Source organism: Vigna angularis, chromosome 1 (assembly GCF_016808095.1).
Source record: "Vigna angularis cultivar LongXiaoDou No.4 chromosome 1, ASM1680809v1, whole genome shotgun sequence".
Classification (NCBI taxonomy): Eukaryota; Viridiplantae; Streptophyta; class Magnoliopsida; order Fabales; family Fabaceae; genus Vigna; species Vigna angularis.
The window spans coordinates 5,150,655-5,172,265 of record NC_068970.1 but is presented as its reverse complement, the minus strand read 5'-3'; the positions used below and the strand labels follow the sequence as shown (position 1 = coordinate 5,172,265).

The 21,611-nt window shown below is 31.8% G+C and overlaps 3 protein-coding genes across 3 annotated transcripts; all 3 read left to right on the top strand.

Moving 5' to 3' along the window:
- The first annotated feature begins 5,781 nt into the window (after nucleotides 1–5,781).
- LOC108338130 (IQ domain-containing protein IQM1) lies at nucleotides 5,782–9,017 on the top strand. The gene is made up of 9 exons (XM_017574853.2): nucleotides 5,782–6,248; nucleotides 6,448–6,930; nucleotides 7,081–7,195; nucleotides 7,321–7,386; nucleotides 7,504–7,592; nucleotides 7,687–7,774; nucleotides 7,887–8,117; nucleotides 8,211–8,312; nucleotides 8,423–9,017. The coding sequence occupies exons 2-9, from the start codon at nucleotides 6,470–6,472 to the stop codon at nucleotides 8,837–8,839; spliced, it is 1,569 nt and encodes a 522-aa protein (XP_017430342.1). The 5' UTR covers nucleotides 5,782–6,248; nucleotides 6,448–6,469; the 3' UTR covers nucleotides 8,840–9,017.
- Nucleotides 9,018–11,102: 2,085 nt separating this feature from the next.
- On the top strand, nucleotides 11,103–16,636 carry LOC108338131 (casein kinase 1-like protein 1). Its single transcript, XM_017574855.2, has 14 exons — nucleotides 11,103–11,558; nucleotides 11,644–11,684; nucleotides 12,701–12,770; nucleotides 12,914–13,062; nucleotides 13,141–13,236; nucleotides 13,322–13,392; nucleotides 14,151–14,212; nucleotides 14,320–14,383; nucleotides 14,459–14,543; nucleotides 14,627–14,753; nucleotides 14,887–14,969; nucleotides 15,053–15,116; nucleotides 15,504–15,583; nucleotides 15,854–16,636. Exons 1-14 carry the CDS (start codon nucleotides 11,483–11,485, stop codon nucleotides 16,151–16,153), a joined length of 1,368 nt encoding a protein of 455 aa, XP_017430344.1. The 5' UTR covers nucleotides 11,103–11,482; the 3' UTR covers nucleotides 16,154–16,636.
- Nucleotides 16,637–19,483: 2,847 nt separating this feature from the next.
- On the top strand, nucleotides 19,484–20,458 carry LOC128194635 (uncharacterized). Its single transcript, XM_052870178.1, has one exon. The coding sequence runs from the start codon at nucleotides 19,484–19,486 to the stop codon at nucleotides 20,456–20,458; it is 975 nt and encodes a 324-aa protein (XP_052726138.1).
- Nucleotides 20,459–21,611: the final 1,153 nt, after the last annotated feature.

Sequence of the window (21,611 nt, the reverse complement as noted above, 5' to 3'; positions counted from 1 at the left end):
TAAGAATGAACCCCTAAGTCGGAGTTCCTATATTCATACGTACAGTACTTGACACAAAATCAATAAGGAGTTCCTCCTTGGAACTCTATTATACACTTTCCATTCATAAATACACATGTCAACATATTATCATCTTTAGTCATATCTCAAGAAAATAATTCTCACATACTCAGACATTCCACATCCTCACAGAAACATCACTTATTAACACATAACTCTTTATGGTCTATTAATTTGAACCATTAAGTAGTTCAAACAGCTTGGATACCCTCACCAATGGCTCTGGAAGGGTCAAAAACCCCCATATCGACCTAAAGAACGTCTAAAACGGACATCCAAAACTCCCAAAACGTCAAAAATATCAAAACACTAAATTTGTTACGCATAACTCGCTTCAGCGAGTTAACTCATTCACTCAAGCGAATTTACTATTCCAAAATTACGAAAATTCACTTCCCGGACTATAACGACTATTTCTTCCATCATACAGATTTTCTAGACATCTAAAAACTTATCTCCCATCAACAACCCATATTCATCCAAATCTTATAAACATCTAAACTAAACATATAATTAAAAAGGCAGCGGATAATTAGTACAATCCAAAATTTCCGATCAAGACCTAGTCTCCTTTTAAATCCATAAACAGATTCAAAATCTTCGATCTATACGTATACCTAAAAACTTCCACCGATTCAAAATGCTTAATATGAACAAGATCTCTTCAAAACCATCAAAACAGAAACATATCCCAATTCCAAACCGTACATCAATTCAAAAGATACAATAGAAGTAGAATTTCATTCTAAAATCATAAAGAGAATCAAAATCCTAAACATATACCAAATTTAAAATCATACAGAAACAAAAAGACTCAAGGTTAGCTCCCCTTACGGTTTTCTCCTAAGCTTGCTTTCAAACGGTTCCCCGACGTTCCTCTGCCTTAGAATTCCTTCTCGTGGCTCCAAACTTAGCTCTAAAACTTCTCTGGTCTAATGCTTTTAGGTAACAGTTCTCAGATTCAACTTAGGAATTCTCTCAGCCCCAAAACCCTCTTAAATAACCAGAAAAACGTGTTTAAATAGTAAAACGTGTTTACTGAGTCAAAACGCGTTCAAAACGCGTCCAAAACGCGTCCAAAACGCGTACAGCGAGTGAGTCTGATTTTGACAACTTTGCCAGTCCGGTTGAACCCCTTCCCGATGTCGGAATTACGCGTATAAGTACTCGAATCGAAACTATTCGAGTCTACTTTCTAATGGAAAAAGAATCAACTTAATATCTAATTTGTACAATTAATTATAATTAAAATACCAAACCATGTCAAAGTTGACAGCATTGTATTTTGCATATAAAATTTAACTTTTGTTACAACTTGATACATGTTTGGTTTCTTACTCTACTAATGACCCGAGATTCACATTTTCCTTTAATTTTTCAGGGTCTTACAGTAAGTCACCAAACAAGAGAGGTCAGATAATAGTCAAAATATCAAACTTTCCTATACAACTTCTAAAATTTAAAAACGAAATTTAATATAGAAAAGATATAACATAGCCCTCTAATAAAAAATCAACATTAACATCAATTATTTTGTTATTAAAGTGGCACACAAATAAACGAAGAGCCAGAATAACAAATTGCAATGTCGTAGGTTGTTGTGTGTGAATGAGAGATAAACAAATTGGATAAGTGACGAATGTGAGGGTTAGATAAGTGTTTCTGGTTTTTTTATTTTAAATTAAAAATAAAAATTATCAGAATATCCCTATTTTTAAAGTATGTCTTTTTTATAGAGATTTTTTTGTCTATTAAAAGTTGATACACTTTACTAAAATGTACTAACTGAAAAAAAAACTTACATAGTTTATCAATATAGAAATGATTAGTGAAGAACCGCCCTAAAAAATATTGGTTTTGTTTTACAACAAAGTTGAAACTTTCTTACTTCTCAAGAAGTGTAGAAAAAAAAATAGTCATTTAGTGAAAATTCGGAATAAACACTTTAGTTATGGGTTTCAAAACTCAAAAATTCACCTAGCTAAATTGTTATTTGCAATATAATAACATATTTTTATCTTTTTAAATTTGTAAAAGTGTAATCTTAATTTACTTCAAGCATATTAAAATAATTCAGCTTTAGTTCTCAAATATATAAAAAAAATTATTTATTTAACATAATATTGTGGAGCAGACTAATATTGCACATACTCTTGAGGTGAAATTTTCTTTTAATAAGGCATGCTAACATAAATAAATATAATGGTGAAAATAGTTTTGTTTCTAAATATCATAATGAAAAGCTTAATTTTAAATTAAATAAAAAAATAAAAGGAAAACATATTTAGAAAAGAAGTCGAACTATATAGAAAATGTAAAACACAATTAATATTTATTCTTTAAAGCATTTAAAAAATATTTTACATATGTGCTAATAAGTGGTTGAAGTGTCCTGATAAAAAATTCTTTAAAAACATGATAAGAAAACATTTATGATGCTCAAGTCATTAAAGAAAATGAAATTTAAAATTGCAAGTTATTATTATATTTTAAATTTTCATCATTTTTGAAAAATCGATAATATAAAATTATGTAAATCTGAACCAGTTCAAGACACTCCTGAGGAAGGTGAATAGAAAATTTATATCACAAACAATTGAAATCAAATTGGTGTGGTCATTCACATTCACAACCTCCAAATTTTGAATTGAAACACAAGATTGTTTCGTTTTTTAACTCGGAACCGTGTCTTGAAAAAAGAAGACAAAGTTGAAAGATATAACCACACATACCATTGAATAAATGTTCTTGAATTTTGACTGTGAGATCTTGACCCACGTGTTAAAGTGTTACATGTTTCACTTAACATCTCAAAGTTATAAGATGACTTACAACTGTTTATTGACACGTGCTTTCATACTCAACTGTAATAACGAGTAGAAAAAGTTGTTTCTTTTAAAGACACAAAAACGTAGAGGGTTTATTTTACAATTGTCTTTGGTTTTTGTTCACACTCAAACTAACCATACTAATTATCTTGACCTTCACAACAACTTCATATGGTTGAATGAAGATAACCTAAATCAGTCAAAACTACTCTTTTCATTTTAGTTGGTGTAAGTTGAGACAAGTCGGAAAGCCTTTATGTCCACAGTTTTTTTTTTTCTTACATAAATATAATTAAAAATATTATATAATTTTTATTGTATACAAAGTAAGTACTAAAACATAAAATATTATAATAAAATGTGTATAGAACCAATTATTTAGCTTTATTAATATAATTTTAAATAAATTTTTATTTATTAAACTGCAGGAAAATGTAAGTTTTTTTCTTATTAGTCTTCTTTTTAATTTTTTAAATAAATATATGTATATAATACTAAATAAAACAAGAGTTTAATTTCTATAATTATTTTAAAAATATTTAAATTATTAAAAAATTTAGTACATTTATTTATTATTTGAAAATTATATATAAATTTTATTTAATTATAATTTTTAGTACGTTTAGTTATTAAAATATATATCTGTGTGTGTAAGTCATTTTATTTAATTGTTTGAATAATTATTGATAAATTTTTGTTTTTATTTACCATTAAATATTGAATTTGTTTATCTCTTAAGTAAATTACTATTGTTTTATATGTCTTTTTTACATTTTCATATAACATTATGTATTAAAATTATATTATTTAAATTTATAACGTTAAATATTTTTCAACTTAAACCGTACAAAAAATAAAAAATGTATTCCATTACTAAATTATTATAAAAATTAATTGTGTTTATAAAATGAAAATAAGTAATAATAAGTAAAATGAAATTGAAGGAAATAAATAAACATATTAAAATATAAAATATAAGAAATAAAAAAATGAAATAAGTATTTTACTATAAATCAGAAGCTCTTTAAATAAATTACTTAGATATACTTGTCAAACAATTTTACATTATTCTATTTTATAAGCTAAACTTACTAAAAAAGTCTAATTTATTATAAATTTCACTGATAAGAAAATACGTATGAAATAAAATAATATCACAAATAATTATTTGTAAATTAAGGTTTACAATTACAGAAGAGGATATTTTAACATTTTTAACTTAAACCATTTTTATTATGATTCTAAATCATGAGATTTTGCAAAATGTCTCTTCTTTCCTTCGTTATTGTGGATGTGATATATTGTGTAATTATTGAAACATCATATCAAATATTAATTCTGTAAATTATTTTGAATCGTAAATTATTTTAGGTATGGAGTCGAGTTAAAGATTACAATCAAAACATTTATTTATAATTATTATTTACAACTTAACAACAATTTATATTATCATGAATGTTAATATTTCATAACTTATTGTGTAATATATTATTTACTGTTTCAAATATATTGATAAAGATCAAAGTTCACTATAAGAGTTCAGTATGATATGTTAATTAACAATATGTTTAAGACCTTCAACAATATATTGCTTCAAACAAATACTAAGTCTATCATAAACAAACATGTTAGAAGACATTCGAATATACATGATAAGAGATGAGTAATAAACATATTACAAATATAGTCGGGACTCATTTCTCTCAAAATTATGAGTATACAAAATACAATTAATAATGAGATACAAACATCTTATAAAATACAAAGATCTTATAAATATAACAATTAATAATGAATATGTTTTTAAACTAATTTTTTAATATATTTTTACCTCTTTTAATATTGACAAACATCTCTTAGTTTTTATCATCTATACAAAACTAATTATGATAAAAAAAAAATTTACTGTACAATTCTAATAATTAATAAAAAAAATTATATTTATAATTTATTTTACATATTATATTATATTTTTAATTTGTATATATTCATAAATTTTTTCTATTTATAAAAACCTATACATTTTTAGCAAATATCATATCAATAAGTAAGGTTAAGTAGATCTCCAACATATAACTCTTGAATTTTCTCGTATGTTTGATATAATTTTTATCTTTCAATATCACAAAAATCAAACAAAACATACAAGGCAATTAAAACATATTCTAAAACTTTTATTTTATAACTTTTAATTATAATATTTGGTAATAACTCTTTTTGTCTAATTTTCAAAATTATGAAGGTGCAAACTTGGAAATCACCAATAGAAAAATAATGTATTTTAAACAGAATAAGCACATAAATAAAAGTGCATTATTAAAATGGTTTGACACTTGAACCTATGTAGATACATGAATCATTCCTGGTGATCATTCCTCACTGCCTCACACATTGTACTTGTTACTGAGCCAAGTAAGATCTCACTAAACTTACATCAACGAAGTCACTGTACAAAAAAAAACAGTTCCGTCATCACGCGCCGCCCTCCTCCGTCTCAGAGTTCCACAACCTGAAGTCGTTATCCACCCAAAAACTCGAAGCCCTCTCCAGTTTCTTCGAACGGTGAAAAAAAAAACGTGACATAAACGTGCCACCTTCCATCCTCTGCGTGATTCATAAACAAACAAAAAAATACAAAAAATACAAAAAAAAAAACAAACTAAGAAAGCAAAAAAAAAAAACTCAAGAAATTAAAAGAAAAATAAGTCAATAATTGCACTAACATAACAGACAACATTGAATAATAAAATCGAAACTAAATTAAGGACGAAAAAAATTAAAAAATTAGATTGAATTAAACCCACAAATCTTAAAACTAAAATACTGATTAAAACAAACTTTATAATATCTTTGTTATTGTTTAGAGTGGTTTGCGTTTCATGGAAGCTGCTTACTTTCTTTGACCACCACCTTTACTGAGGGCTTGTTCTTACTTTTATGCTCTGATGTAGGATGAGAAAAGAAACGCAAACACAATCTTTGCTAAGAACTTCCGATTTCCCACTAAACTGAAAAAAAGAAAGAACAAATCAAACCAAAAAGCTTTAAATTCCACCACCAACTCGTGGGTCATGGTCGTGTGTGGTGGATATGTATATTGGGAAAACAAAAAAAGTAACCTTGTATATGCATACTCCAAGATTTATTTTCCATATCGAAGGTGTGTTGGAAGATTCGTCTTTGGAATTCAAAGACTGCCCTCATTTCTCACTTTCAATCTGACACGTTTGAACTTTGAAGGCACGCTTTCCGAGGAGTACTTGTCGTTATAAAAGCCAGTAAGAGCCACTGTGATAGACCCATCTTCTTCATTTATATTCAGCAACAAATAACATACATAAAGCATCAAGAACAAGAACGGTAAATCATTCTTCTTATGAACTTTTGAATGTCTAATTGTTCAAACTTTTTTTCAGCACAGGTTCATTAATTTGCACATCAGAACTAAGACATCATTGTTTGATTCATTGCTTTGCTTTTTCTCCTCTTTCAAAATGCTTTCAAATTACAAATTAAAATTACTCTAAAATTCATGAGGGTATGATTTTTTTGTGTGCAGAGAAATTGAAGTGCGTAGCTCTATGGGATTATCACTTTCCTTGCTCGAATCTGCGTTGGAAGAAATTTCCAGACAGCTTCTCTTTTATATGCCTTTCAATGTCAGCTTTGCTTCCAAAGATGGAACCTTGATTTTAAGGGCATCTAGCTTTAAGAAAGGAGAATCAAAAACTGCTAATGTTTTGTCAAACGGATCCAGAAGTTCAAACCGGTTAAGGGATAACAGACCCCAATGTGTGCTCCTCGAAAGAAAATTTTCGTTTGTTCAAGATGAGGACGACATGGATTGGAATAATCTTGCAAGCAAAGATCAATTGAAACATAAACCAGTGCCTTTGCTTTCTCTCCCTAAAGCAGCAGTTTTCTCTCCCTCTAGACCTGCCAACGAGCTTGATGCAGCTGCAACCAAACTCCAAAAAGTCTACAAGGGTTACCGTACTCGAAGAAACCTTGCGGATTGTGCAGTAGTCGTGGAAGAGCTATGGTAAGTCTCCAAAAAAAGGCAAAAACAATTTTGCAAGTAATTATAGAAGTTGAGCTCTTGTTTTATTTAGCATTATGTATATTTGTTAGAAAAATTAATAGTCTAGGCTAGTTAAATGTGTTATTAGTTTACATATTTTAAATGTTGTAGGTGGAAGGCATTGGATTTCGCAGCTCTTAAAAGGAGTTCTGTGTCATTCTTTGATGTCAAAAAACCAGAAACTGCAGTGTCAAGGTGGGCAAGGGCAAGAACAAGAGCAGCTAAGGTATCGGTTCAATATTCCAATGTTTTCAGTTTTTTCATAATTCAAGTTAACTTTAGTCATTGTCTTGATGATATTTTTGGTTGAACTAGTCGGTGCTAATTGCTAGGTGTTTCTTTTTTGTAAAGGTCGGCAAAGGTTTATCCAAAGATGACAAGGCACAAAAACTAGCCCTGCAACATTGGCTTGAAGCTGTAAGTTCTTCAATCTGATCCTTCTTGCCCATTATTTAACTGTGGAAATGAAGTACGCTTTTCAACTTGTAGTCTGGTCGATGTTAACAGTTAATTCCTTCTTGTTTTTTTGTACAGATTGACCCACGTCATCGCTATGGACATAATTTGCACCTGTATTATGACATTTGGTTTGAAAGTCAAAGCACTCAACCATTTTTCTATTGGTTAGCTCTTGCTCTGAGATGTCTGTTTCTCCAAGATGGTAAAAGACAAAGGTTTTGGATGATGATTTAACTTGATGTTTTATAATATACATAGGTTGGATGTTGGAGATGGCAAAGAAATAAATCTTAAGAAGTGCCCAAGGAGCACTCTACAAGGCCAATGCATTAGATATCTTGGACCAGTAAGTTACCTCTGAACAAACCGGCGTTGGTTTTCACAACAAAAGACACCCTTAAACCAGCTTAACTTGAGTAATATAATAACGTTGTTTATCTCTGTTGTTACCATTTCAGAAAGAAAGGGAAGAATATGAAGTGATAGCTAAAAATGGAAAGCTAGTTTACAAAAAGGATAACAAACTCGTGAACACCGATGAGAGATCGAAATGGATATTTGTTCTTAGCACCACAAGGGCCTTGTATGTGGGGAGAAAACAAAAGGGTACATTTCAACACTCGAGTTTTCTTTCTGGTGGTGCAACCACAGCAGCTGGCAGATTAGTGGCCCATCAAGGTGATCTTGAGGTACAATATACAACACTGCATGACACAACATAATCATAACCAAACCAAAGTCATTATCAATTATTAAATTTTGTTGCATGCACAATAATGCAGGCTATTTGGCCATACAGTGGTCATTATCACCCAACAGAAGAGAATTTCAAAGAATTTGTAAGCTTTCTGGAGGAGCACAAAGTAGACCTCACCAATGTAAAGGTAAGTGCTTTGTCCCTTCTATAATCGCAAACTAAACTATACACTCTACCAGCTTATTGAAGCAAATTATGAATATCTAATTGATCCTTGTTTCTGCTTGTTTCATGCAGAGATGTGCAATAGATGATGATACTCCTTCCCTTTCTGGGACTAACTCCTTTACTGATGAACCACAACAAACTATGGGCCCTGATCTAATTTCTCACACGGGCCCATCAAGTGCAATCCATGTGAATAAAAGCATTGTGGACAAAAAGGATGACGCAGCAGCATTCAACCTTTCCAAGAGGTTTTCTTGTAAGTGGACCACCGGGACTGGGCCTCGTATTGGGTGTGTCCGTGACTACCCTGGACACTTGCAATCGAGAGCGCTGGAGCAAGTCAATTTGTCCCCAAGGCCCAATTCTTCGCGCTTGAGCAACTATGGCCCAGTTCCTTCTCCCAGGCCCAGCCCAAAAGTGAGGATGTCCCCCAGGCTTGCATTTATGGGCTTGCCCAGTCCAAGAAACCCAATTCCAGCCAGTTAAAAGAATGAGTGGTTTGAATTAGGTCTAAGGTTGACCAAAATTATTCAACTTCGGCATAGGACTAACAACAACTTTTCTGTCTTTTACCATTTTTTCTTTCAATATCAGTAAATGATAAGATCATAGGACTAACAATGCTGACAAAAGTTGTATCAGTGACACATAACTATCATTTAATACGAATAAATTATAAAAATATTAGTTAATTATAATTCTGATTTGCTTAATTTAATTTTGGGTCTTTTATTTTTAATTACCCATGATTTACTTCTATATACAAGCTAAAATGCATAGACTTGTTTTAAGAGGGTTACGATATTGTGTTTGACCAATAAACAGACAAGTTAGAATAGAAGAACGTTTGTTAAAAATATTCCATATATGAATATTCTCTAAGTTATTTAAGGAAGTTGTAGAAAAGGTTTTAATATAAAAACTTTAAGGATATATAGTAAAGAAGCCTGTATCAAACTGAAATACTAACATCATCATTGTTATTATCATTGTTATCAACTACAACCAAGTGTGTAGCATTGGATATTGGAAATCTCAATTATGTACGATACGATGAACTTAATTATGTGAACAATTATTGTTTTAAACCTTTATTATACTTTGAAATCCATGTAACTAATAATTAGGTTTGTTTTACTCAATAATTAGGATGATAAACATACGGGATCAATATATTATAAATTCATGATGCAGGAAAAAACATTTTCTTCAATTACATGACAGAGTTAATTCCAATCAGTCAAATTGAACACCTCGTGACTTCTTCATTGAGTTAATTTCGTCTTTGTCATTGACTTCGTTTTTTATCTTTCGTTTTTTATTTTACTGGGAATCACTGAGTCAACTTTAGGTGACTGCCCTTGGAGTCATTGAAAATAGTTTGGTATGATTTTAAAAAATAAAATAAATTTAAAAATTCTAATTATATTAAGCTAATTATTGAGATTTTAATTACTTTCAGATAGAAACATATGTATCAATTATGTTATTTAGGTAATGTAGAAGCATTATTACAATAAATATATATTCATAAAACGTTATTGTTTAAGTTAAAATTAATTTCTTTTACTTTTTAATTTTTTAAAATTTGAAGATGAGTCTATATTAAAGTTTTGTAGAAAAAATTTAATTTTATATCTAAATTTAATATCCGAAAATATTTTACTTTTTTTTAATCAAAATCTTTAACTTGTTATCACATATGATAGTTTTATAAAATTACAGCAAGTAAACTTTTAATTTTAATTGGTTAACTTGTTTTTAATTTTAATTGGTTAACTTGTTTCTCACTCCTCATGAGAACGTTCTTTCTGAAAGCCTAAGTCAAAAAACACATTAAGAAAAATCTTAACGTCTAATAATGCTATTTTTACAAAAATTTAAAATTTATCTTCTACCAAACATTTCATGTATAATGAGAAATATCATTTTAGAAGAAGACAAAATATAGTTTTTATACTTTTTTTATTAAATTTTATGAGTTTTATTATCTTTTATTAATCAACTAATGCTACTTGTACGTGTTCTCTTTTATTGTAAAATAAATAATGATTTAAAAACTAAAATAGTAAAATGACTATTTTAATTTATAAATTAATTAAATTTAAAATAACGATAATTTACAAATAAAAGTAAAAATATAATTATTTTAGTTTAAAATAAAAATTATTTTAAAAAAATGTGTACAAAAGAATGTCCTCGTACGTATGTATATATAACTATATGTAATGGATTCTCTATTTTATTTTATTTGTTTTGCGTTTTCTTATTCTTACTTATATTGTAAAATTTGAAAAAGTAGAAATAACACTATTATTAATTTAGGAAATAATTACTAATGAAAATCAATATATTACTTTTATAAATTGTAAGTAAATTAATTAGTTTTGTGTGTTTGTATAATTATACTTAGAAGTGTATATACTAAGTAGAAGATAATCTTGCTGGAGTTATTATTCTTAATGGAATAAATATTGTTAGTGAATTATTGATGTGATTTTTGGAACAAAACTCGAAGACAAGAAATGATTGAGTGAAGGGAAAATGGCGGAGTTAGGACGCGCAATTGGATCACGTGTGGATTACGGCGAATGATGACAGAGGATGATGGATAAGTCACGTGACGGTGGGTCCAGAGCGTGTGTCCCACCACCACCTACAGCGAAGGAAGTAGCGCCACGCGTAAAGAACACGCGTGGACATGCCATTGGAGCCCAAAGCAAACAAAAAAAGAGAGTAAAAACGGTGTTTCCATCGCATAATGGAGAGAGAGAGAAACGCGAACACCGCACCGTATCATATCCAATTCCAATTCATCATCACTCTTACGCTTTCTCTCTTTCTTTCCTTTTCTTCCAAATTCTCTCTTTCTTTTTAACCTAACCCTACAATTATGCCCCCAAATCCCATTAACACAGAAAATCGCAATTACCCCAATTTCCTCACCCTAGCGTAGATCGATCTCTTCCTCCTTCTACCGCTTTCGTGCATTCGGGAATTCCACTTCTGGTTCCCTGCTATGTATGGCACTTAGTATTTTCCCTTTTTAGGATTAGGGGTGGGTGGGTGGTTGGTTGGTTGGTTCTTTTGGCTGCGTCTCGCTTAGGGCTCCCAACTTTGTCGCTTTGAATGGAACCTCGTGTTGGGAATAAGTTTCGCCTGGGTCGGAAGATCGGAAGCGGCTCCTTTGGGGAGATCTATTTAGGTTTTTCTTTTCTTACGCTTTTCTTTTCTCTACTTTTTTTTGTAATTTTGCTATGTTCTCACGACTTTGGTTGTTTCTCTTGCAGGTACTAATATTCAAACAAACGAAGAGGTCGCAATTAAGCTTGTGAGTCTTCTTCATCAATTGGGTTTCGGATTTTATTCCTTTTTTCAGTAATCTCCCCGTTTTTGTACCCTATTTTTTTCGTTTTGTTTTGATCGTCGTTTGTTACTTTGAAGTGTGAGATGGGGTACAAATTGTGAATTTTGTTTATCCGAATTTTGAAATGGATTTTTGGGAAGGAGGGTTTCATGTAGAAATGGTGCTTTGAATTGCGAAATTCGGTTTGGAGCTGTAGTTTTGTCTGGCCTTCTTAATTACATTTGGTGTATGATGGTATTCTAGATGTTTGGCATCACGACTGAGCTTATTCCTACTTCTTATTTCTTGGAGGATGACAGAGTCATCTCTTAGAGCATACCTGTGAAAGTCCTCTGACGTTTTTTCGATTTTAAAGCTTTTAAGAGATGCTAGGATGTAAGTAAACTTGTAAACAGGAGTAGGGTTGTGACAGGGAAGGAATCATTAGCCAGCATAAAATTTTCAGGAAATTTTATCGTAATTTAGAGACATCATGCTAAAGGTAGGTTGTACTTGGTAAAATGCTATGTTGATCAAGTACAGTGTTTATTGAGCTGGAGCTACTATATTGATGCTTGGACGCAGTGCTAAACAATGGGTCTCATTATCTTTGATATATGCTGGGAAAGGAGTTAGCTCAATAGATTGGAGGAGGGGGATAAATGAGAATAGAAAGTTTCTTGTTTATTCAATCAAATTCCCCCGCTCCTCACTTAATATTGACATTTCCCTTCCTATTTACGATAGGCGATGTATTATTTTGAATGGTTTAGGTTGGAGAATGGATTGGAATTCAGTAGCATTATTTCTTTATACTAGTATGGGTTAACAATTAAAATTGTGTCATGTGTAACCTGTTTAGCTGGTGTTTGAAGATTAACTTTGGTGCTAATTTTAGCATTTGTTTTTATTAAGTATTCGCTGGATTCTTTACATCTTCTAGTGCACTAGATTTATTTACTTGCACTTTATTTCTTATCCCTTTTGTGCTTTTAAATTAGGAAAATGTCAAGACAAAGCATCCTCAGTTGCTGTATGAGTCCAAGCTGTACAGAATCCTTCAGGGAGGAAGTAAGGACCTTTCTTACATTAATTGTTGTATCCTATTTTGTTTTTGTTTGCGTTTCCTTCAAGGAGCATACTACTGCCTCCCTCTGTAAATTTTTCTCCTTTATAATTTATATCTAGCTGTAACCCAATTTTGGTTTTGGTAGCTGGAATCCCAAATGTCAGATGGTTTGGAGTCGAGGGAGATTACAATGTTTTGGTGATGGATCTGCTGGGACCTAGTCTTGAAGATCTATTTAACTTCTGTAGTAGAAAGCTATCACTGAAGACAGTTCTCATGCTTGCTGATCAAATGGTAGGCCATAATTAATTTTGTAAACTTTTGCATGCGCTTTTTTTGTAAATTTCAAAAGAACTTTTTTTAATGATACAGATCAACCGTGTTGAGTTCATTCATTCTAAATCATTTCTGCATCGAGATATCAAACCAGATAACTTTCTAATGGGATTAGGAAGGCGTGCAAACCAGGTGAGTAGTCTTGTTAAAATGTGGACTTTGGATATCTTGTTTTTTCTCATGTATGGAGGTATTTAATGCATCAATGTGTATGCAGGTTTATGCTATTGATTTTGGTTTGGCTAAGAAATACAGAGATAGTTCAACACATCAACATATTCCTTACAGGTATGAATATTTATTGGCATCCACTAAATTGAACTTAGTACTTATCTAGGACCTAGTTATTACTCTTGTAATGTAAGGTCTTGATGGCATCATAGGATATCATAATTTGAGTTACGCTTGCCCTGTGCTGTAGTTGTAACATGTCAAGTTGTCGTATACTGAGCAACTGCCATATTTAGAAAATTAAAAAGAGGATTAGGGAGGGTGTACGTTGTTATGGGTTTTATAGAGAATGTAATCAATAAAGTTTGCGTTATCACTTAGCATACCTCGTGATGGCCATCATATTGGATATAATGTTTTGATACTTGATGCCATTTTCCTGGTTATTTGTAACTTGATATAACAATGCTTGGGATTTGAATATTTTAGGACTTTAGGTAGTATGACAAACAATTTCAGAGCTGTTGGAATTTAAACTTATTGTTAGAAATCTATCTGAAATTGTATTGATTTCATTGGTGCATAGTTTTATATATAATTTGGTATTATTTAGTTTAATGCCAGATATTGTTTTGTTAATTTTGTTTAATGCAGCAAAGCCTATTTGACTGTGAACATTAATTAGAAAAATAATAAGGAACAGCTGAAGGATGGAAAGAGAGTAAAGGATATAGAATATTGATTTCGAAGTTTTCTATCATAATTCTTGTTAATAACCTAAAAAATCTCAATTCTGAGCAAATGCTGAAAAACATAGAGTGCTGCTGTCTGAATACCAATTTATTTTGTGATATGTTCAATCATGAATAATGCAGGGAAAATAAGAATTTGACTGGAACTGCAAGATATGCTAGCATGAATACTCACCTTGGCATTGGTATGTGTTACTTCATGGTTCTTTACTAACATATGAATAATAAATTGTTAAATTTTGTTATCTAATAGATACATGTTGCTTCTACTTCTGTGGTGATTGATGCTTAGAGCAAAGCAGAAGAGATGATCTTGAGTCTCTTGGTTATGTTTTGATGTACTTCTTGAGAGGAAGGTGATTGTTGCTATCAACCCTACTTTGTTGGCTATAACAATGGTAAACTTTGTCTGATTTCCTTTTTCTTTGTAGTCTTCCTTGGCAGGGACTTAAAGCAGGAACAAAGAAACAGAAGTATGAAAAAATCAGTGAAAAGAAGGTTTCTACCTCGATTGAGGTAAGTTAAATTATAAGTCCTTTTCTAATGTACGTATATGTCCCTTTTCTTGATACACCCTGAGAATATTTTGCTTATTCCAGGCCCTGTGTCGTGGCTATCCAACGGAATTTGCATCTTACTTTCATTACTGCCGATCATTAAGGTTTGATGATAAGCCAGATTATGCTTACCTCAAAAGGATATTTCGGGACCTTTTTATACGTGAAGGTTTGTAATTATTATATAGTGTAGAATGGATCCTTTTTGTCCCACTTCTTGAGTTCCTTGTATATTTTTCTGTTTCAATAAAAGAAGATCATGTTTTGTATTTTCTTTTCTTATCAAGTTAGTATTTAAACAGGATTCCAGTTTGATTATGTCTTTGATTGGACCATTTTGAAGTATCAGCAATCACAGTTAGCCACTCCTCCAACACGAGCCATTGTAAGTAATTTTCTTATTGCTTCTTTGGGATCATTTTTGACATTGTGCCATTGATGAAACCTCCTGACACTTGTTTTATTTAGGGTCCTAGTGCTGGAACCAGTTCTGGAATGCCCCCAGCTGTTACTAATGCTGATAGGCATACAGGTAGTTATCCAAGTTCACTTGTAGAGTAATAGGCATTTGTATTTTGATCTGTATATTCCTTTATCACGTTGTAGTTTAGTAACCTTATTTCTTGTATGATTTCCTTTATGTTCATGTAACTATGCTTTTTCCCGTCTGTCAGAAATGAACAATCTTTTCTTTCTGATTTTTTTATTAATTTGGATAATATTCCTTTCATTGATTCTTCCTTTCTGAAATTATTGATTTTTAGCCATCTCTTATTTATTAATTTACCTTTTTTAACTAATTTTGGTTTTCCCCCGTTGGTTTAGGTTTTGCAATATAATACCCTTTGAATGTTTATTTTATATGGCTTTTAATTTATCTTTTGATCTGTATGGTGATTTTCTATATTGTGTCTCAAAGGAGGGGAAGAAGGGCGACCTCCTGCTGTGGTTTCAGTGGATTCCTCAAGGCGCAGAATGTCAGGGCCCATTTTAAATACTGTAAGTCTCTCAGCCAAAATGTCCAATCATCAACTACTGTCATTAAGGATCTTGTTCTGATCTTTTAGGGGGCACGGTTTACTTGTGGTTCCTTGACATGGTTTACGCGTGGTTCCTTTTCAAAATTCAGATTATTGTCACTGATCTGTAAATCAAATCTGTGGTTGATGTGATGCTATAGAATTAGAATGTGCAGTATAAGCTTTACTTTTCTTTCAACTCTTGGCTTTTCTTTTGTCCACTCTATAATTGCCTAATCAAACCATGCAGTTATCAAGTGCCAATGTCTTGGGTCAGTCAAGTGGATCATCGAGGCGGGTTGCTGTTTCTGGTAGCCGTGATGCATTTGTTGGTACTGAGTCGGATATCCGTACTCGCACAGCTGAAGCTAGCTCTGGAGTAGCACACAGAGGTTTGAGTGGGCAAAGAAGTTCACCAATTGGATCTTCTGATCCCAAGAGAGTTGTATCATCCGGGAGAAACGCTTCTCATGTGAAAAATTATGACTCTGTACTACTCAGGGGCATGGAAGGTTTGCAGTTAGAGAATGATGAGAGGACCCATTATTAATGTCTCACCTAGTGAAATTGTGATTTGATAGGCACTGCCAAAGTTGCTTATGTTGCTAAGTTGAGCTGTGAGGAAATTTGGATCTGAACTTGAAATTCTGGCTTTGTATTGTGTTAACTCATCTGCTCAAATGGATGATGCTGAGAAGCTGAAATAATTTGTGAGCTAAATCAGGGATTGTGCTTGCTGTATAGCTCAGTTTTAATTGGCACTTCTGGCTGGAACTCCTAAGTTTTATAACATCTTTTTCTGTGAGTTATTATATTGGTTTACCAGATGTTTTACAGTTTCACGTGGATTACAAAGGTCAACTATCAAATACCAGCGAAAAGTGTAATTAGCCATTGTACTCATTCTGGGATAAGTTTCCCCTGGTTTCCACGATGTAATTGTCTTGCAATTGTTTTGGTATTAGGAACTTGAATGTTCTTACTTGAGAGGTTCTTACAAAAGCCTAAGTCACAATCTCCAGTTTTTCTTGTATGTATTTTCTTTTGATCTGTGAAAAAGGTTTTCATTAAATTGCATTGAAATGTTCGCTTTATTTGTCATGTCCGGTAGTAATTAAGTACTTTTATTTGGTTTAAGAAACAAGACTTGCTTAGCCAATTCTACATCCTTATTTGCGCTGTTACAAACTAAAGAATTTAAGATAACCCAAAGCTTTCGTAGGCTTGATTTAGATGCACGAGTTTTATTAATTTAAAAATTATGATCATATAATTCAACATCGAGCATACGTTCAAAAGAAACAAAAACGGTGACTTGCGTGCTTGTAGATATTGGTTTCGCTTTAATTATAACGTGTATCTTTACTAGTAAAATGTTGCGAACTATTAGCACTTTAACCTTGTCAAAGTATTGCAAAGAACTCTAAAAATGTGTATTGTCAGTATAGCATCTAGCATTTCAGAGCGATATAGTGATTTTTGAAGAAAATATTTTATTTTAAACAATAACGCATCCTTATTGTTTTTGCAGTTACTTTTATTTTGAACATAACATGTTTTGATACATTATAAAGCCACATTTCGGTATATATCTTGATGGATGTTATGCAATAAAACCATTGTATAACTTGACAGTATTTAAATGAAATAGGTAATGAAAAATTATCGTTGAGTATCACCGAAATTCTTGTTAAAATATACAATAGAAATATTTTTACTGTGAGGCAATACAATAAAACCATGATTTCATTGAATGTGTTAACAATATTTATCGAAATGCATACCAGACGAGTATTTTGCTTAATTATTACCCATTGTGATGGCTAAAAACCCTAACCTTCTGCCACTAATTTGTATCCATCCGTTGGCCTCTAACTAAGATTTGCGTCATTTGAATTTTAATTTAAATGTTTGTTATCGTTGTGGATTTTGTTTTTTATAATTTTTCAAATATAATGCCAAATGATATTGATTGTAAACTTCAATTTTCATTTTTAGTTTCCTTACAAGCTTAAAAAAATGTTCTTTTATTTCTCAAAATATCTCCTATGGTAGTATAAGAACTTAACTTTTACGTAGAGGTAGATATTTGTTGAAAACTTATCACAATTAGATTGATAGAAAACACAATTGATTTACTTTCAAAGTAATTGTGGTGCATACCATCTTTTAAGAATGTTTTAATTGTAATTATAATATTTAATCTTGTAGTTGACAAGTTATAACCAAATAAACCAGCTTATTAGATTATATTTGTTTAATAATACTAAGTTAACAATACTAACTTATAAATTAACTCATAATTAATAGGTTAATCTCTAGTTAATAAGTTAGTTACTAGCATATAAATTAGTCATTAGTAAGTTTTTAACTTATAATTTTTAAACTAATAAATTAATTTATTGGAATAGAAGTGTTTGATTTATTAATTAATAAATCAGTTGATAAATATAAAACAACGTAAAGATACATTATATAAATTTTATTACATTAATGAAATTGTTGACTTTAAACAAAGATATATTATTGATTAATTATAATTTAAATTTTTAACTCATTTTTCTAAAGTTGTATATGTTTTTTCATTTGTAAAAGTCATGTTATTTAAATAAGTTGATCTAATATGTATTAATCAAGTTAATCTTTTATTTACTGTTTTTTTTTATTTTAACTACTATTACATCAATTTTTATAATTTTTATTTGTATATAATGAAACATTTATTATTTGAATTTATAAGTTTTTTTTTATAATTTGAACCACAATCAATTAAAAACCAATCCAACAAATATTAAAAACAGATCAATAATTGATTATCTCCATAGTTGGTAAAAAGAAATAAAGATAATAAATTTAATAAAATGGTATAAAGGATATTATTTGAAGAAAATTAAATAAACTACTTTGACATACTACCTAAGTAATGTTAATCATAACTTATAAATTAATTAAATAAGATAGGAATTAACTTTTTGGTCCCACCAAATACAATAAAATTAATTTTCTAAGACATCAAAGTGGATAGAATGTTATAGTCTTTACCATCATTAAATCATTCCTAGCTTGGATTTAGAAATTGCATATAACATTTTTCCTCAAAATCAGACTTAAAAACACCGAAATATATGTTGACAAGATCCGAGATAAATTTAAGATACCTAACAAAGTTAAATGTATGAGGTTTCACACATTAATAAAATAATTTGAATTGACGAAAAAGATGATAACAAATTTATTAAAAAATATTTTTTAAAGCTAATGGATGCTATGAATAAAATGTGGTTTCTAGACAAGACAACTTACACATCACTATAGAAAAATATTTTGATTTACTTATCAGATGGTTGTAGAAAAAAAAATCTTGATATCGATACCTAAAAGGTTTGAAGTCAAGATCTTGGCTATTGAAAAGTCTAGTAGTTTACAAACTCTCACAATTACAGAGCTAACAAGTAAACTTCATGCACAAGAAAATAGGAAGTGACGAAGTTATAGAAAGTATATCCAAATAAAACACATTACTAGACATTTTCAACATCAACATTCAAGCAATAACAACAAAGGAGAAAGAAGTGAGAATACCAACTGGAACAACCTACTGTTGAGTAGTTTAAATTGCAACTGTAATAACGGTCATGTAGATTTGACCAATTCCACTTTGCCTTTTTGTATATATAACAGACTGTACCATTCTCACTTAAGTTTCCTTTAATGAAATACAGTTTCTTCACTTTCAAATTCATACGCTCATTCCCTCTACCATAACTCTGTATTCTCACACATATTGCTATTAGCAGTAACAGACTAACAGTGGTATCAGAGCTTTCGTTTCGATTCGGGACATTCGCAGAATCTTTGGTGACGATCAAAGAGTGGTGCGATGGCAAACATGGTTCAGAGCAATCTTCCAGTCTTCGATGGAAAAGACTATGATGACTGGTGCGTTAAGATGGAGGCGATTCTAGGGTATCAAGAGGTTGATGAAGTCGTGAAACAGGGAGTTAAAGAAATGAAAGAAGACGATACAGCAGCAGCGAAGAAACTTCAAAAGGAAGAACGTCGCCTGGATTGCAAAGCCAGAATGCTTCTTCATCAATGCGTTTCTCCAACCATTTTTCAAAAGATCTCTAAAGCGTCCACTGCCAAGGAAGCCTGGGATATTCTCCAAGAAGGTTATGGGAATACGGGAAAAGTAAAAAAGGTGCGACTACAAGCGTTACAGCGTCAATATGAACTTCTGGGCATGGGGACGGAAGAAACCGTGATAGAATACATGGGCAGAATCCAGAATCTCATCAATGATATGAGGGCCTGTAGAAAAATTGTTAAGGATAGAAAATTAATTGAAAAAGTTTTGCGTACTCTAACCCCGCAGTATGATCACATTGTAATCACCATTGAAGAGTGTAAAGACCTCGACTCGTTGAAAATAGAAGAATTACAGAATTCGCTCGTCGCACATGAACAGAGACTGCTTGAAAGAAAGAATGTTGAGAAAGCAGCTGCGATACAAGCAACGGAGCAAGCTCTTCAAGCAAGAACGAAGCAAAACTACAAGAACCGAGGTAGAGGTCGAGGAAGATCGAGAGGTAGAGGTGGACGAAATGGAGGAAGAAATACGACATACTCAGAACAGAATGATGAAGAAAACGGAGAAGATGGAGGTAGCAGAGGTGGTAGATGTCCGAGAGGTAGAGGCGGAAAGGCACAGATAAACGGAACATACAGTGTTACATTTGCAAGAAGTATGGTCACTATTCTTATGATTGCTGGCACAACGAATCAACCACGAAGGGTAAAAGTGATGATACTGCAAATCTGGCACAGGATGCCCATGACTGTGAATCAGAATTAGTGGTATTAATGGGTGTTGCAAGTGAAATTAGAAAAATGGACAAAGATTCGATGTCAAAGGACATGTGCTGGAAGAATGTGGATTACACGTTACCTATGGACAACACGACACGTTTGACAGACAGTGGAGAAATAAAGGACAACTGTTGTCAATCAGGTACACATAATGAATGTATTAAATTTGTGTCACATGCAGGTGAGAGACAACATGCAGATGCAAAAATAAAAGAAAGACGCGTTATGTTGACAAACTACAATCAAGAACATGTGAAGAATGATCAGAGTTGGTATCTTGACACGGGATGCTCCAACCATATGACTGGAAGAAGAGATTGGCTGGTTGAATTAGATTCAAGTAAGAAAAGCAAGATAAGGTTTGCAGATGACAGCATGGTGATGGCAGAAGGAGTGGGAAAAGTCTTGCTCACATGCAAGAATGGAGAGACTGCCTATATGGATGAAGTGCTATTTGTTCCCAGTATGAAGAGCAACTTATTGAGCCTTGGACAGCTTCTTGAGAAAGGTTACTCCATGATCATGCGTGACAATTCAATAGAAGTGTTTGATAAAAAAGATCGCCTAATAATCAAGGCTCCAATTGCTAAGAACAGAACCTTCAAGGTCAATCTAAATGCTTCTACCATACAATGCTTATCATCTATGAGTATTGAAGATGAAAGTTGGAAATGGCACCACAGACTAGGGCACTTAAACTTTCGAAGTTTAAGCCTGTTAAACAGCAAAGATTTAGTAAAAGGAATTCCTCTGATTACTGTTCCAGAGAAACTGTGTGAAGAGTGCATTCTGGGCAAACAAACCAGGTCAAGGTTCGGGAAATCTGCTCCAAAACGTGCCAAACAGCCGCTTGAAATCGTGCATGCAGATGTTTGTGGTCCATTCGAGACAACTACATATGGAGGTAATAAATATTTTCTCCTTTTTGTTGATGAATGGACAAGAAGATTATGGGTATATTTGCTAAAAGAAAAAAAAGAAGCTTACTCATATTTTGTTAGATTCTGTGCATTTGTTGAGCGACAATCTGCCCTACAAGTCAAGATACTTCGGACTGATGGAGGTGGAGAATTCAACTCAGGCGAGATGAACAGGTTTTGTGAAGGAAAGGGAATTAATCATGAAGTCACAGCACCCTA